Source organism: Lepisma saccharinum, chromosome 3 (assembly GCF_977018435.1).
Source record: "Lepisma saccharinum chromosome 3, izLepSacc3.1, whole genome shotgun sequence".
Lineage (NCBI taxonomy): Eukaryota > Metazoa > Arthropoda > Insecta > Zygentoma > Lepismatidae > Lepisma > Lepisma saccharinum.
In genome coordinates this window covers 37,956,259-37,969,413 of record NC_139231.1, presented here as the reverse complement: position 1 = coordinate 37,969,413, position 13,155 = coordinate 37,956,259, and the positions used below count along the sequence as shown (strand labels likewise).

At 40.9% G+C, this 13,155-nt stretch overlaps 1 protein-coding gene across 8 annotated transcripts in view; it reads right to left on the bottom strand.

Moving 5' to 3' along the window:
* Positions 1-13,155, bottom strand: part of LOC145984983 (uncharacterized) — a 382,735-nt gene that overhangs the window by 67,957 nt on the left and 301,623 nt on the right. For all 8 annotated transcript variants that reach the window (XM_083118457.1, XM_083118455.1, XM_083118456.1 and 5 more), the window contains one exon: positions 13,012-13,149. In XM_083118457.1, the coding sequence (XP_082974583.1) occupies positions 13,012-13,149 (138 nt within the window). The remainder of the gene's footprint in view (positions 1-13,011; positions 13,150-13,155) is intronic.

Here is a 13,155-nt window from a genome sequence, read left to right as displayed (position 1 = left end):
CACAACGTCTAATGATGCTAAATTCTCAACTCTTTTGCGCGAGGAAAAGGATTCTCAAAATTTTCTTGAAAGACGTGGGGGGAGGGGAGGAGACACACGTAAGCATAACGGTCTGCCTTTGTTATCGAAATTGTACATTGGCGAATGCTACCTCAAGGTCGAATTGCAGATGCAAATTGTTAGTACCGACTTGATAAAGACTTCCAGGATTGGATATTGTAGAAAGAAATATATTTCCACCGAGTTGTTGGAGGGGGCCATGTTGCATAACACATCAATATCTTACAAATATATTTTTATGGATTATTGTGGGGGCAATGTTGCTCCTTCCCTTCCCCTAAGTTCGCCAGTGTTTCCACAACACTTCTTCGCAAGAATTATAATTTTATTGTTTTACGTTGCTTTTCTGGGTAATCGCGACGATGGGGATAAAGTGGTGATTAACGGGATACACTCGAGAACCTCCCACACGGATGCAAGTCTAAAACGATTACTTTTTTTGTGTGTGGAAAAGTGTCGGCTTCAGTGGCGGAGTGGTTAGCGTAGGGTACGAATCCTTGACGTTTGTTTAATTTAATCGTGTTTGTTTTTTCATCTATTTCTCGTCATTCAACCGTATAATTACATCTTGACGGGTGGTTAAAAAAAAAACGTAAAGTACAAAAAAAAGTGCATATGAAGACTTTTGGAGGAAGTATACATAGTGTGCTGCCGTGCATCGCCGATAACTTTCATAGAACGAGCAACCTTTCTTAGGTTTTCTCACTGAGGCATCATTTGCAGGATACGAGTCCTCAAAAACAGCAACTTCTATCTTGTATATATGCAACCAAGCAGCACAGATTTATGGTTGCCATTGTCATTCGGTGCGGGTGGAGAGCCAATGCCCCTTATATGGTTGGTTTTGTATTGCAGTCATTGAGGAACCTTTCTTCCATAATGTTAAGAGTATAGAACATTCCCCTCTATTTTATTTATGTGAAACATTTGTGACCGAACCGAGGCGAAAAGGTCGGGACATGAATTAAAACGAATGAACTGTCCCGACTAAATCAGAACGTCTGATAGCCTTGTATCAATGGTTATAGAACTAAAATAGCCCAATATTGCAGACTGCAGACTTCTAGAGCCTGTCTTTGCCTAGAAACAACCTATTCATTTGTGCAAGGACAAAATAGAAATTCATGCAAAATTTGAAAAACCATCAACGTAATTTTTGTAGGTTTTTATACTTTCAAATTGAATTTTTTTATGGCTCGAGGGGGTGCCATGCCCCCCCCCCCCCTTGGGTACGGGCCTGTCTCAAGCCAATGCTTTATAGAGATATACTGCTCGCATTTCCAGCTGGTGTCTGGGAAACAACGAATCAGCGATCAGTTGAATTCTCTTCGACTTACATCGGGCATTTTCGTGTCACGAGGCACCTGAACGTTGCTGGCGGGAGCAAATAAGTGAGCGCCGGATACACTTCATGTTGCCAAACGTACTGTAAAACGGGGTAGAGAGAGATCAGCGTCGTTAGTAGATAAAAGTTGTACAATTGTACACAAAGCACGGGAAAATAGTACACAAAACACTGTACAAACAAGCTAAAACAACTGACAAAAACACACATACGCTTGGCAACGTGGGAACGGGAGAGTGATGTTACCCCTACAGCTTTACTTCGCAATTGAGGTTGTTGACACATATGGAGGCACACATCCCCGAAGACGATTGTTGGGCAGATGGAGCTATGCAGGTCAGTCGCCAGTAGGGGATGTGATCAGTACAGTAGGTTCGCTCGCTGGCCTGGTAGAAATAAACCAGGGACTTTATGAAAATAATTTAGCTCTACTTACCCCAACGTTAGAGCTTCATAATTTTGCTGCTTCAACCAACAATAGGTATCACATTTCTTTAAAGGTTTCTAAAAACGGTGCTAGGAAACCAATCATCTGAAGCATACTTAAGCTGACATAAGCATCTCGCACTTGATGCGAATGCACTTCAGAGTCAAGTTCGCGCACAAATAGGATATCACCTCAGCTTCGTTTCCGAGAAACCAACTCCGCCCGCCGGGAACTTTGGAAAAGCCACATCAAACAGAAACTAGCTGACATATCCGGCCGTTATCTGTCACGGCCAGGCAAACAGCGTTGTCAGCACTTGCTCCGAGCAGAGGAGGGGATGAGGTGACCTCTCCGACTTGAAAAAGTCCTACAAGAAACGCGCCAAGAGAGATAGAACACGAAATAGCCTCAATTCCTGTTATCTGCTGGGGACAAAAAAAAAAGTCAAAGTAGGGATACTTCTTCCTCGAGATTCTCGTTGCTAGCAAAACCAATAGCGGTGGTGGGTGCAACTACCTGAAGTAGTTCCTTGATAAGAACGATGCCCCTCCCTGCATCTAACCGCCAGTTATTGACATTCCTCGCGGAAGCCTTGTGTAAGTATGCCACAAAGGTCAAACAGGAGATTTACAACCAAGAGAAGAAGAGTAAGGTCCTGCATTTCAAGAGAACCTGACAACCTGAGGGCCTATAGTTAGGAAACCATTTTTTAACGGGAAACAAACCTGCTTATTAACCATCTCGTTTATCCGCTCGTCACAGGTGGCACAAACCATTCGCACCATCGTTTCGAACTACTAGTTTTTAAACATAAATTTCTCAATATTTCCCACAATTCCAGCACATAACCAACACGGGTCTCACTTATCGCACAACACTTGAGCAACCTTGTGTTCTGACGTCACGGGAGAAAACTTTTTAATTTTAGGCTAAATGCCTAAGTTGTTAGGTTAGGCTAGCTAGGTTTAGTTTTATTAGCATAAATAATAATTTTTCACAGTATTTATGCTAATAGAACCAAACCTAACCTCGTAGGCATTCCTCGTCTGACGTCAGAACACAAGGTTGCAAAAGTGTTGTGAAATAACGGAGACACTACCAACACTGACGAGACTAGACTTGGCAGTTTCTCGTCTCGATTTTCAGTCTTCTTCTTGTTTGAGTTTCGTTTGAAGTCCACTTTTATGCACCGTTAGGGTAATCGGGACTGGACCTACAGTTTAAAGTGGGATCCGAATCACTGTGTGCCTTCACCGGGTATCGAAGCCAGGACCCCTTGATTACAAGTCGACGACGTTACCATAACGCCACAGGGGATGCACTCTTCTTGTCTCGAAATCTACACATTATATTACAACCCGCATACACAGTGTGTCACTGCACACATGTACGCAATGTATAGGGTCATTGAGGCATTTATTTAACTTATTGTTTCGACGATACGAATTCTCTCAAAACGGAATTATCCTGAATACATGCAACCATCCAGCACAACTGCCACTAATGGACGGGCTTTCCCATTAATACGAGCAAGATGCGACTTCTCTATAAATAATCAGGTAGATATCCGCCTGGCATGCCTGGATAAATTACATAAAATTAAATTCTGTCTAGGCATCGTTTCAGTTTCACCGAGATAATTATCTCTCGTTCTCCCGTCTCCCTACTATTAAAAAAAAATTCGTGGTCTTGGGGATGGTCTGTCTCAAAACAAGTGGTTTCATAGAAATTCAGTACATTTTTTTTCCAGGGGAGATCCTCCTTCCTGCTCAAGAATAACAGCACTCACTCAATATTATAATGAGCTCTAAAAATTTTGTGACAGCCGTGGTGATCCGGCCGGTGGGTCATAGAGCGGCTCTGGGATTCACCAGGCCTCTTAATCAATGGGTACCTGTGGGATAAAGATGGCTGGAGCATTTTGAATGTGTGGGGGCCTGCCTCCCCCCCTCGCATATGTTTTTAACGGCATGTTGCAATGTGCAGGGGGTAGCTTTACGTACCTTACCGAAAACGTCTTGTATCTCCCTGTGATACACTATGGATGTTACAGCCATTTTCTGCCCACTATAAGACCGAAGTTAATGTTGCAAATTGCAACCGTGCCGGTACACTCACCGGCAATACAAATGGGATACCTAGATCCTGAAATACTCGCTTCCCTGCCTAAATCTACGGCGGTGGTACAAGTTGCCATTGAAAGTCTGTAGAGTTAGGCAACACACACAACATCTGCAAGGGAAGTGAGCATTTCAGGATCTAGGTGTCCCATTTTTATTGCCGGTGAGTGTACCTTTGGTACAAGGATATAGTTCATGGAATAAAGCAATACCACTCAACGTAGCTGTTATATTCAGGCTTAGCTACGTCCAATATATTCATGGGTAAAATACTGTCGTACCGAGAAGAGAAACACCGCGGCCAAGTCGCGAACTAAAGTGGACAGTCATTTGTTTACTTCTCTTGTAGTCACCGCGGACACATGTGCCCCTGTGTTACTCTCCCTCGCTTCGTTGTTGTAAATTTCACCAACGTTAAATATGCGTACGCGGGGTTTCCCCCTTCATGATAAGACAAACGCTTGGTGGCGACGATACGTTGAAGAACGCGACACATTTTGGCAACGCAGGGGCATGATTACACGGCAAGCAGCTAATTGCATCCTCCCGCTCTCTTAGGGTGGACAATTTGATGACAGCGCCAGAGGGTTATTCTCTTATTGGTAGAGCAACAACACCAGAACTACCGTTCACAAATTGCGTGGAGTTTGTTTTTTTAATTAACTTCGTGAAGATTAATCAGCACCGCTCGTTGTCCGAAAACTTCCGAACGTTCTCGACACCGCATTAAATAACCAATTGATTGATTGAATTGCTTTATTTTACTTCGCTTCTTGTGCCACTTTTGGCTAATTTGCGAAGATGAGGATGAGTGATGATATGATGAAATTGATGGACACTCACAAACATCCATGCCCAGGCCAGGATTCGAACCCGGGATCCCTTGCGTCGTAGCGCGATGTGCTAACCACTCTGCCACGGGGGCCGGTCATTAGATAACCAACAATAGCTTTCATGCCTTAATTGCTGGCACTCGATGGGATATGGAATTCGTGACGTATGTTGGACGTACTCTAGCCGGTGCTTAGAGGGAACGTGTTAATGAGGTAGGAAGCATCAAAATAACGAATGAAGAGAATTGGGAAGCATGCATAATTAACTTAGCGGTGAGACGATAACGAAAACATGGCAGTTACGACCATCAATTATAATGAACTTGTCTGTGACGTGCAAGGCGTTGGATAAACTGCACTGCGAATAAAGTCGACTGGTATCGTCCAAACCAAGTTAATTGAAACTCTTCACTCTAATATATTCCTAAGCGAGAGAGTTCAATCTACCATATTCCAAACTGAACCAATCGGAAAAGTTCGAGAATACAACATAATGAAATAATGGGAAAATTAGCCGTTAACACATTGACAAATATCTTGTAAATAAAATCTACATCAACAGATAGTCCTGAGAACGTACAATTGAATATCTGGCGTAAGAAATAACCCGAATTAGCAGCTGAACATCTACAGTAAAAAAACAATTGATCATAGCGTAAAAATTAAAGGGGAACAAACAGTAGGAACAAGAATAAACTGTCTGTTTGAATTATTGTTTGAATTGTGCACCACAGCACATCACATTTATGTTCGGATATTAAAAATATAGTCAATCTAGTGTGGGGGAAGATTGTTAACCAACTTGTATAATGTGTTTGGAATATAGTATAATGAAATAAACAATAGTAACATACGGATTATATAGGTGTTTATAAGTGCTAGAATAATTGTAAGACATCTGCAACGCAACGCAGCGATTCAACTGATCATTCCAGCACAAGATTATCGAAACCATTCGCTCCGATATATTTCAAGGTGAAGAGAATTCAGTGGTTCGACCTAGAAGCTTCTACCCGAAAAATTGAAAAATGTTCACTAGGCGAACATTTACATTGCACTTTACTGACACTGAATAGTAATAACGTGCACAAAAAAACTTAGTTCGAAACTACCACCTTGTTACTTTATTTTAATTTAAAAGTATAACCCTGTACCAGCTAACCGTAGACCAGGCGAACGAGAACAAGTCTCTGCGCAAGTAGTGACGCGAGACGGCTCCACCAATGAACAGTGAGAGAAATGGGATTGCGTAATGGACGACTGGAGTTACCCGCTTTTCCTGCTTTGCTCTGTCAGCGTTGCAAACTTTTGAAAAGGATAATACCGAACGAACATGGCAAACGGACCGTATCTTTGTCTCCAGGTCCGTACGCTTGGTTTAAGAACTTCTTAGGGAAATATTAGGGATAAAACAGCAAGTGATAATTTTGACAAGTACATTTAGCGTACGAACTAAGGTCTGGACCGTACGTCTGTTCATACCATGAAATTTCCGTACATTTATGATCAGGACCGTACGGTTGGCAACACTGCGCTTTCACCACTCGATTTTCCTCCTCCTCTTCTGACGCTTTGCGCGGCCCTGCTCCGCAGTTAGCTGGCGCAGGGTATAGTTAGCAATTTCAATTAGCTAATGCGTTGATATTCTATTACATACGGGCATCCTGTTACAATTTTAAGTTGTTTTAAGTAGTTAGTCTCATATGTATTAGTTGCGATATTGTTCGTGCTTTTTCTGTCTATATTACATCCTTTCTTTTATAATATACATTTAACTTATACGGGATTAGCATATATGTAGTATTATAGATAGGCATTGACGTATTATTTTTGCAATATATAGGACAAAATGTTCTGCAAATACATGTGTATTCTTGCGGCAAACAAGAAATAATATAAATAATAACAAAAACAATACGCCGAATTGCTGTGTATAAGATTTTTAAAATATAAATGGCTGTCTTTCTTTGATGAAATAAGCATTGCACCCCCTGCCCTCCTTCATTCCAGATCCTGGTACTTGCATAACATTAATGACGACCAAAGCTCTTCGTTGCCAACTGCGTTTATTTGAAAGATCCACAGTGACCTTCACTGTCCACACTGACTTAATTCTCTGGCTTCCAAGGGTAGAATAAACTTAGCCTACATTGTCTGCCTATCATTGACCTGTCCCTTTCATGCCGCACGCGAGTTCAGAATAAATATCCAAGACTCCTACAGATATGCAAAACAGACGGTTAAAACTTTTCGTCCTGAAGACGAGACCAACTTTAATTTCAAGTATGAATGCTTGGTCTTTACGACACGGATAGATGATACTAACACCAGATAGGAGACAAGAGGGCAAATATCGCCCGTGCAAGAAAAAGTGGTAATTAAGCATAGAATAAATGTGCTTTACAAAAAACTCGGGTGATACATACTCGTATAAATGTGACTACATCACTATAAAATATTTGTCCTCTTTCTTCCCCAAGTCCCGTAGAGGATTATACTAGGTTCAGAGGCCAGAACCTCGTTAGACTGCAAAATGCAGTCCAGGTGTAGTACGTGGAAGGGTTACACCCGTATGCAAATAACAAAATGAATTAATCTGAAAACAATTAATGTTTTTAATTGCATTAAGGTTTAAATGTTTGTTATCTTTAAATTATTTAATGCATATAATTTGCATATTTCACAAACAAAAAATATTAGCATCTATAGCCTATATGCTTCACAAACAAATAAAGTCAAACTTTGCTACATTTTTAAAGCGTCACACACGTAACACATTCTCGTTCATGCTTTTTATGCATCCAAGGTATGTCATCATATTCAATTCTATTTTCATTTGTTGGCATACAGCACAAAGTAACTTCATAATTCTATGAAATCAGTTCATTATGAATACTTTAATCCAATCTCATATCTCGAACCTTAGACTTTGTGAAATGTCACACGTAACGCTGGAATGCCCCATTAATTAATATCTGCTCTTGAAATTAAGTATTACTAAATAAATTATTGCGTAATCATAAATAATAGTTCGTTTATGTCTAGGCTTGTTGATACATAAAATATGTTTAAACTAGTTGTCAGCCACTGGATCTAATAAAGCCAGGGTTCGGTATTGGTTGGAGGACCGACATTTAGAAACATTGTCTAGACATCCTTCCTCTTTTAGAAAGAGTGGGATAACATAAGGAAACTATTTTCTGGTTGTCATTCTGCTATTTTTACATTGTACTGCTGTTTTTAACGACACAGGATGAGGATGAATAATGATTGACCGGAACAAGACATACGCAACTTAGCACTCGAATCCAAACCCTTCCGTGGTGAGATATCACTTGTGAGAAAATTATCCACTAAAATGAAACGCTTTCACAAAACAAATATATCCTTCCTTAAACAATTTCATGACTAAATGTCAATTGTATATGCATTACATATATAACTAAATGTAGTTAATCATCGAAATATATTGCCAACCTTCGTGGCGGAATAGCTAGCAAAGTGAAGTCCGACTCCAGGAGTTCCTGGTTTGGATTCCGGCCTGGCCATGGGTGTTCTTTTTGAGTGTCCCTTCATCAATTCCATCATAGCAGCAAGGGCGTCCCCAGAGGGGAACCAGGGAGTCTTCCTCGGATATCTGGAAAGGTTTCATATATTTCGAAGGGTGAAATTACAGCGTAAAAATATGGATGAGGGATGCCTTGAAAGACAACAGATTAAGAGCCTATGCAAATTATATTAGTGGTCGAGATTCTTTGAGAATTTTTTTAACCGTGGAAAAGCATCACTCCACGTTTTCTCCAATGTTGCCCCTCTGAGAAAAAAATTCTGCAGGGGCTTTCCATATCACCACTCATCCTCATCTTCGCGATGTGGCAGAAAAGCGAAGTAAAATAAATCAATCAATCAAATTATAATAATGTAACATTACTAGACTTACAGCTTTACATTTGGTTGCTTTTACCCAGCATACATGAATTAGCAAAGTTACTTCAATCAAATTGAGCTTAAAGCCTTGAAATTTGGAGTTTTCGGCTTATACCGCTTTGTAATATCAAAATCCCCACATTATACCACCCATCCTAACCTTCCAATTCAATCTTTGCACGGTATTTACAAATGATATCATCACTTCCCTCCAGTTTAGACCGTAATCTAGAATTACATAGAAAGACGCGTGAATGACGTCAATCATCGCTCCCATTTTTCCCTTGTGGGAAATGGAAGCAGTAGAATCGCTCATGATTGACGTCTCATTGGGAAATCATTGTGCAAACAGGAAAATTATGTGTGGTCGAGCTCTGGAGTATTGGCAGACTCACACTTCTTCGCAACAGGCCAGGAAACTTTCCACTGCTTGCAAGTGCAAGAGATAGTGATTCCGTGTAAGCAACATGGTAAATTTGCGCTGGTTAACCTTGGATATAAACTCTATTTAACATGCAGTGATGTGAGTGTCTTCCTGACACAAACACTACATTTCAAGTATCGGAACCTTTTCGGAACGAGGATTGACAACAGAGCACAATTAATAAAGAAAGTGGTCAAGTCCAATATTCAAATACGATGATTAGTTTTTAATATATATAATTGTTTTCGAAGGTACACGAGACGTTATTCACTTAATTTTAATTAGCTTGAGGTTTTAAAACCAAATCGAACTTGTTGTCAAACTTTGTTTTAAATCCCCTTTATCCTCAGTTGGGCTATTCTTGACCGGACCTACAGTTTAGTGTGGGATTCAGACCACTGTCCCTCCACCGGGGATCGACGCTGGAACCCCTTGGTTAGGAGGCAACAGCGTGACTACCCCATCGGTGAAGTGCTCGAACTGGTGCAGAATAAAAATTATTGGTTACGTCATAATGGTTACTGAGATATTAGTATACCACTACAAGTTTTCTTAGTAACGCTTTTTTCTGTTACGTGCCCTGTTTCGACAATATTAAACCTCTAAAAACTTAATTTTTATCTTGTATGTATGAAACAACGCTGCACATGATCACACACACACAGTTGCCATTGATGGAATAATTTTATGATTACAATAAATAAAAGATAAGGCCCAAGTATTAAATAATACGGGAGTTTAAGTAAATATTTCAATCATCATGTCAGTCTCGGTCTTGTATCAATCTTATAGAGGCCTGTTTCGTTCGAGTATCGACACGTCTTCAAATATTTCGCCTCGTTCTCACCTCGATTATTTAAACGACGTTTCATTCACGGTGTGTCTACATCTGTTCCCTACATTGAAGTCAATCCCCAGAATTAATTGCCACGAAAGCCTCATGATGGGGTAGTCTTTATTTGCAAGACCTTTGCAGACACCGAACATTACATAAAGCGAATCCGCAAACATTTATACACTGTCCCAGATATTGCAAGGACACTTACTCAGGAACCTGCAGCGTTTGAAGAGGATCGGGAAGGCAGACCTTGCAATGGAAACCACTTTATGCGCGGAGGTTGGTGGGAAACGTGCTCTACGATTGGACATGGTATATCATCCAATGACACGGCAAGTGGAACAAATTCCGATTCGTCCTTTTCAGTAAGGCTACCCCATTTCGTATCATTCTCAAATAAGTGACCTTGAACTCTTATGGGAACTGAGATGCGAAGGTCACGAGTTCGATCACTTATGAATTCACATATTTTTTCACTGTTGTACCAATGCCACAGAAACTATTGGAAAGGTACGCATTTTGTCACTTTTCTATTGATAGCGTCTTCCTGAGTACAGCAGTGAACATGCTCCGTCACCGAGGGCGAGGTAGCTTGAGTATGAACAAAAACTTGACTCCAGTCTAGAAGTTGGGAGTTCACAAAGTGTCATAACAATGAAACAATATCTAATTAGACTTGTCCATTGTCACAACAGAAAATTTTCCTCACGTCAACTCTTAGGAGCTCGCACTCCTTCAGCGCTCTCTTTTCCATGTGCTACCTAACCAGTATCAACAGCTCGAACCAATTAGCAATTTTCTTTATCTATCTTCCCTTTTCTGACAATTGGAATTAATTACAGGCAAATTAAGGGTAGAGGGGGCTATTGTCCTTCTAGACATCTAAAACAATATATTGAGAAGCAATAATAGTAATTTTTATTGGGTTTTTACTATATTGAAAATAGCGATTGACCCCCTTCGGTGTCTAAAATTAACCCATTATCTCTTTCTAAGACACCTAATAAACGGTAAAATGTAAAGTTATCCCTTGTTTTTTGAACCCTGCCAGGAAGGCAGAGTGGTATTTGGAAAATATCCAATAGGAGGGAAATTTCAGTAACTTCTTTCGAAGCTAAGGGAGTTTGTATATAGTATGGCTCCCCAGAGATTACAACTTGCAACGAGAAAAAGGGGGTGGCGGCATCCATTACAAATACCAGCCTGGAGGTAGGACCCCATACATTCTTGATCTGGCCATAGGAGGAAGGATGTGACCAGCCTCAATCTCCGGTCGTCTCCCTCCCTCCCCGCCGAGCTACAAGCAGGTACCCATTGCTGACGGCTGGGTGAGTCCCAGAGCCGCTTCATGAGGGGACATTCTCGGAAAAAAAATCCACCAGAGATCGACATAAGGCAATCGTCCTCTCGCTTGACGTCTTAAAGTAAGCCATCATTCTTCCCCTGACAAGTAAAATTAAGTGATTATCTGAAGATGGGGTCAAAACTAACAAGAAACTTTTGATAAACCTACACACACAGCTAAAAAAGGGAGGGCACCGAGCCCTCACGAGAGGAGTTTCTTGATCCGCCACTGAACAGAATGTAATTACATGACTTTTATCGGTACTGTTATCGCCATACATTCTCAACTTGTCTCGCCAGTTTGAAAATGGGTTGCGTAATTTTAATGATATCTTCGAAACTGAGTTTGCTACACTGCCGGAAGCGGACACACCGCTAGGTCAAGAGCGCGAAGAGTCTTACACGTGAATCCTACGGGTGAACAGGATTTTCGTACTTCGACGACGGAACTTAAACGAGAGTTGAACAGGAAGTGGCGAACGTGAACTTTCATTGAAAAGTAGGCACATACTACGAAGACGAACTTTCCGCCTTTCCACACGTCCAAACAAACACCTACCACCATGGATATTCCGGGCAGGGACCAAGAACCGCGTAAAGTTCCAACCTCTGGCAGTCATTCTAAGAAAATACACTAAAAAAAAGGCATAATGGATGCCAAAACACGTGAACATCCCTTTCATGCAGCGAAGCTGCTTCCTCAAGAAACCAGACCACGTTTTCGCGGAAGTTCTTAGTTACAGAACTTACGTAAAATAAGGTGGGGATAATGTGTTTGGAGTTACAGTCCTAATATATCTTGCACGAGATAGTCAACAAAAGCTTGACAGGAACTGACAAAAGAGCTTCAGGACAATGTAAGATGTCCTATCATCTATTCAAGAATGTCTAATAGCGTATAATCTTGTAGGCATAAAAATAAACTTCAGTTAATACAAGAGATGTGAACATTCACTAGCTTGCCCATGTATTTTGTTTCGTAGAAATTATTCTTTCGTCAGCCTTTTCATGTATTCAAGAGTTTCCTTTCTAGGAAAACTGAGGCAATGGGAGCATGTTAGTCTGAATATACTAAAAATGACATTTCCCGATAATTTGGATTGTATTCATGCTTCATAAAATTGAAGGAAATATAACAAGGTGTCAATATCTTCTGCAAAACAACTTCTGAATTCGCGATTAATACGGCAGAAAATGCCAGGAAGAGAAAAATGAAGGACTGTTGGTCACAAACTGAACGACGTTGAATCCGATTTAGCCACTATTGATCGGTTCGATAAACATGAATATATTAAACATAAATTGACAACAGTGAATGTTTTTAGCGTCGCTTTTCCGTCAGACTTGCTCGTTAGCATTAAAGCATTCCCGAAAGAAAATCACAGCTTCCGCCAAGCGCAAAACTGATGAAGGCTGCATCCAGAACGAGGCAACTGTTGATCCAGGGCTGATAAGATTCATTTTATAGGGAGAACACCATCGCTTACTACATTAACTGGAACAGATCGAAAGCTTATTACCTTATGTATTTGCCAACACAGTTGAGTCTCAAAAGCTGAGCAACACGTGAACCAACTGCAACTCAACCATTTTCCAACTGTTGGGTGTTCTGGATTCTACATCAAATATATATATATATATATATATATATACATATATATAAAGTAAGTGTAGATAGAAATGAAATGCTTACCTGTCATGTCGTGAGAAGACGTGGCTGGGGCTCTTGGGGACAGGTGACGTTGGTGGTGACGCTGCTATGAATGGACCGGCCAGCCGGTCGCCGTATGGAGTGGGGGGAGCAGACTTCGGGCTAAGGTTGCTCGACGACCTGTTG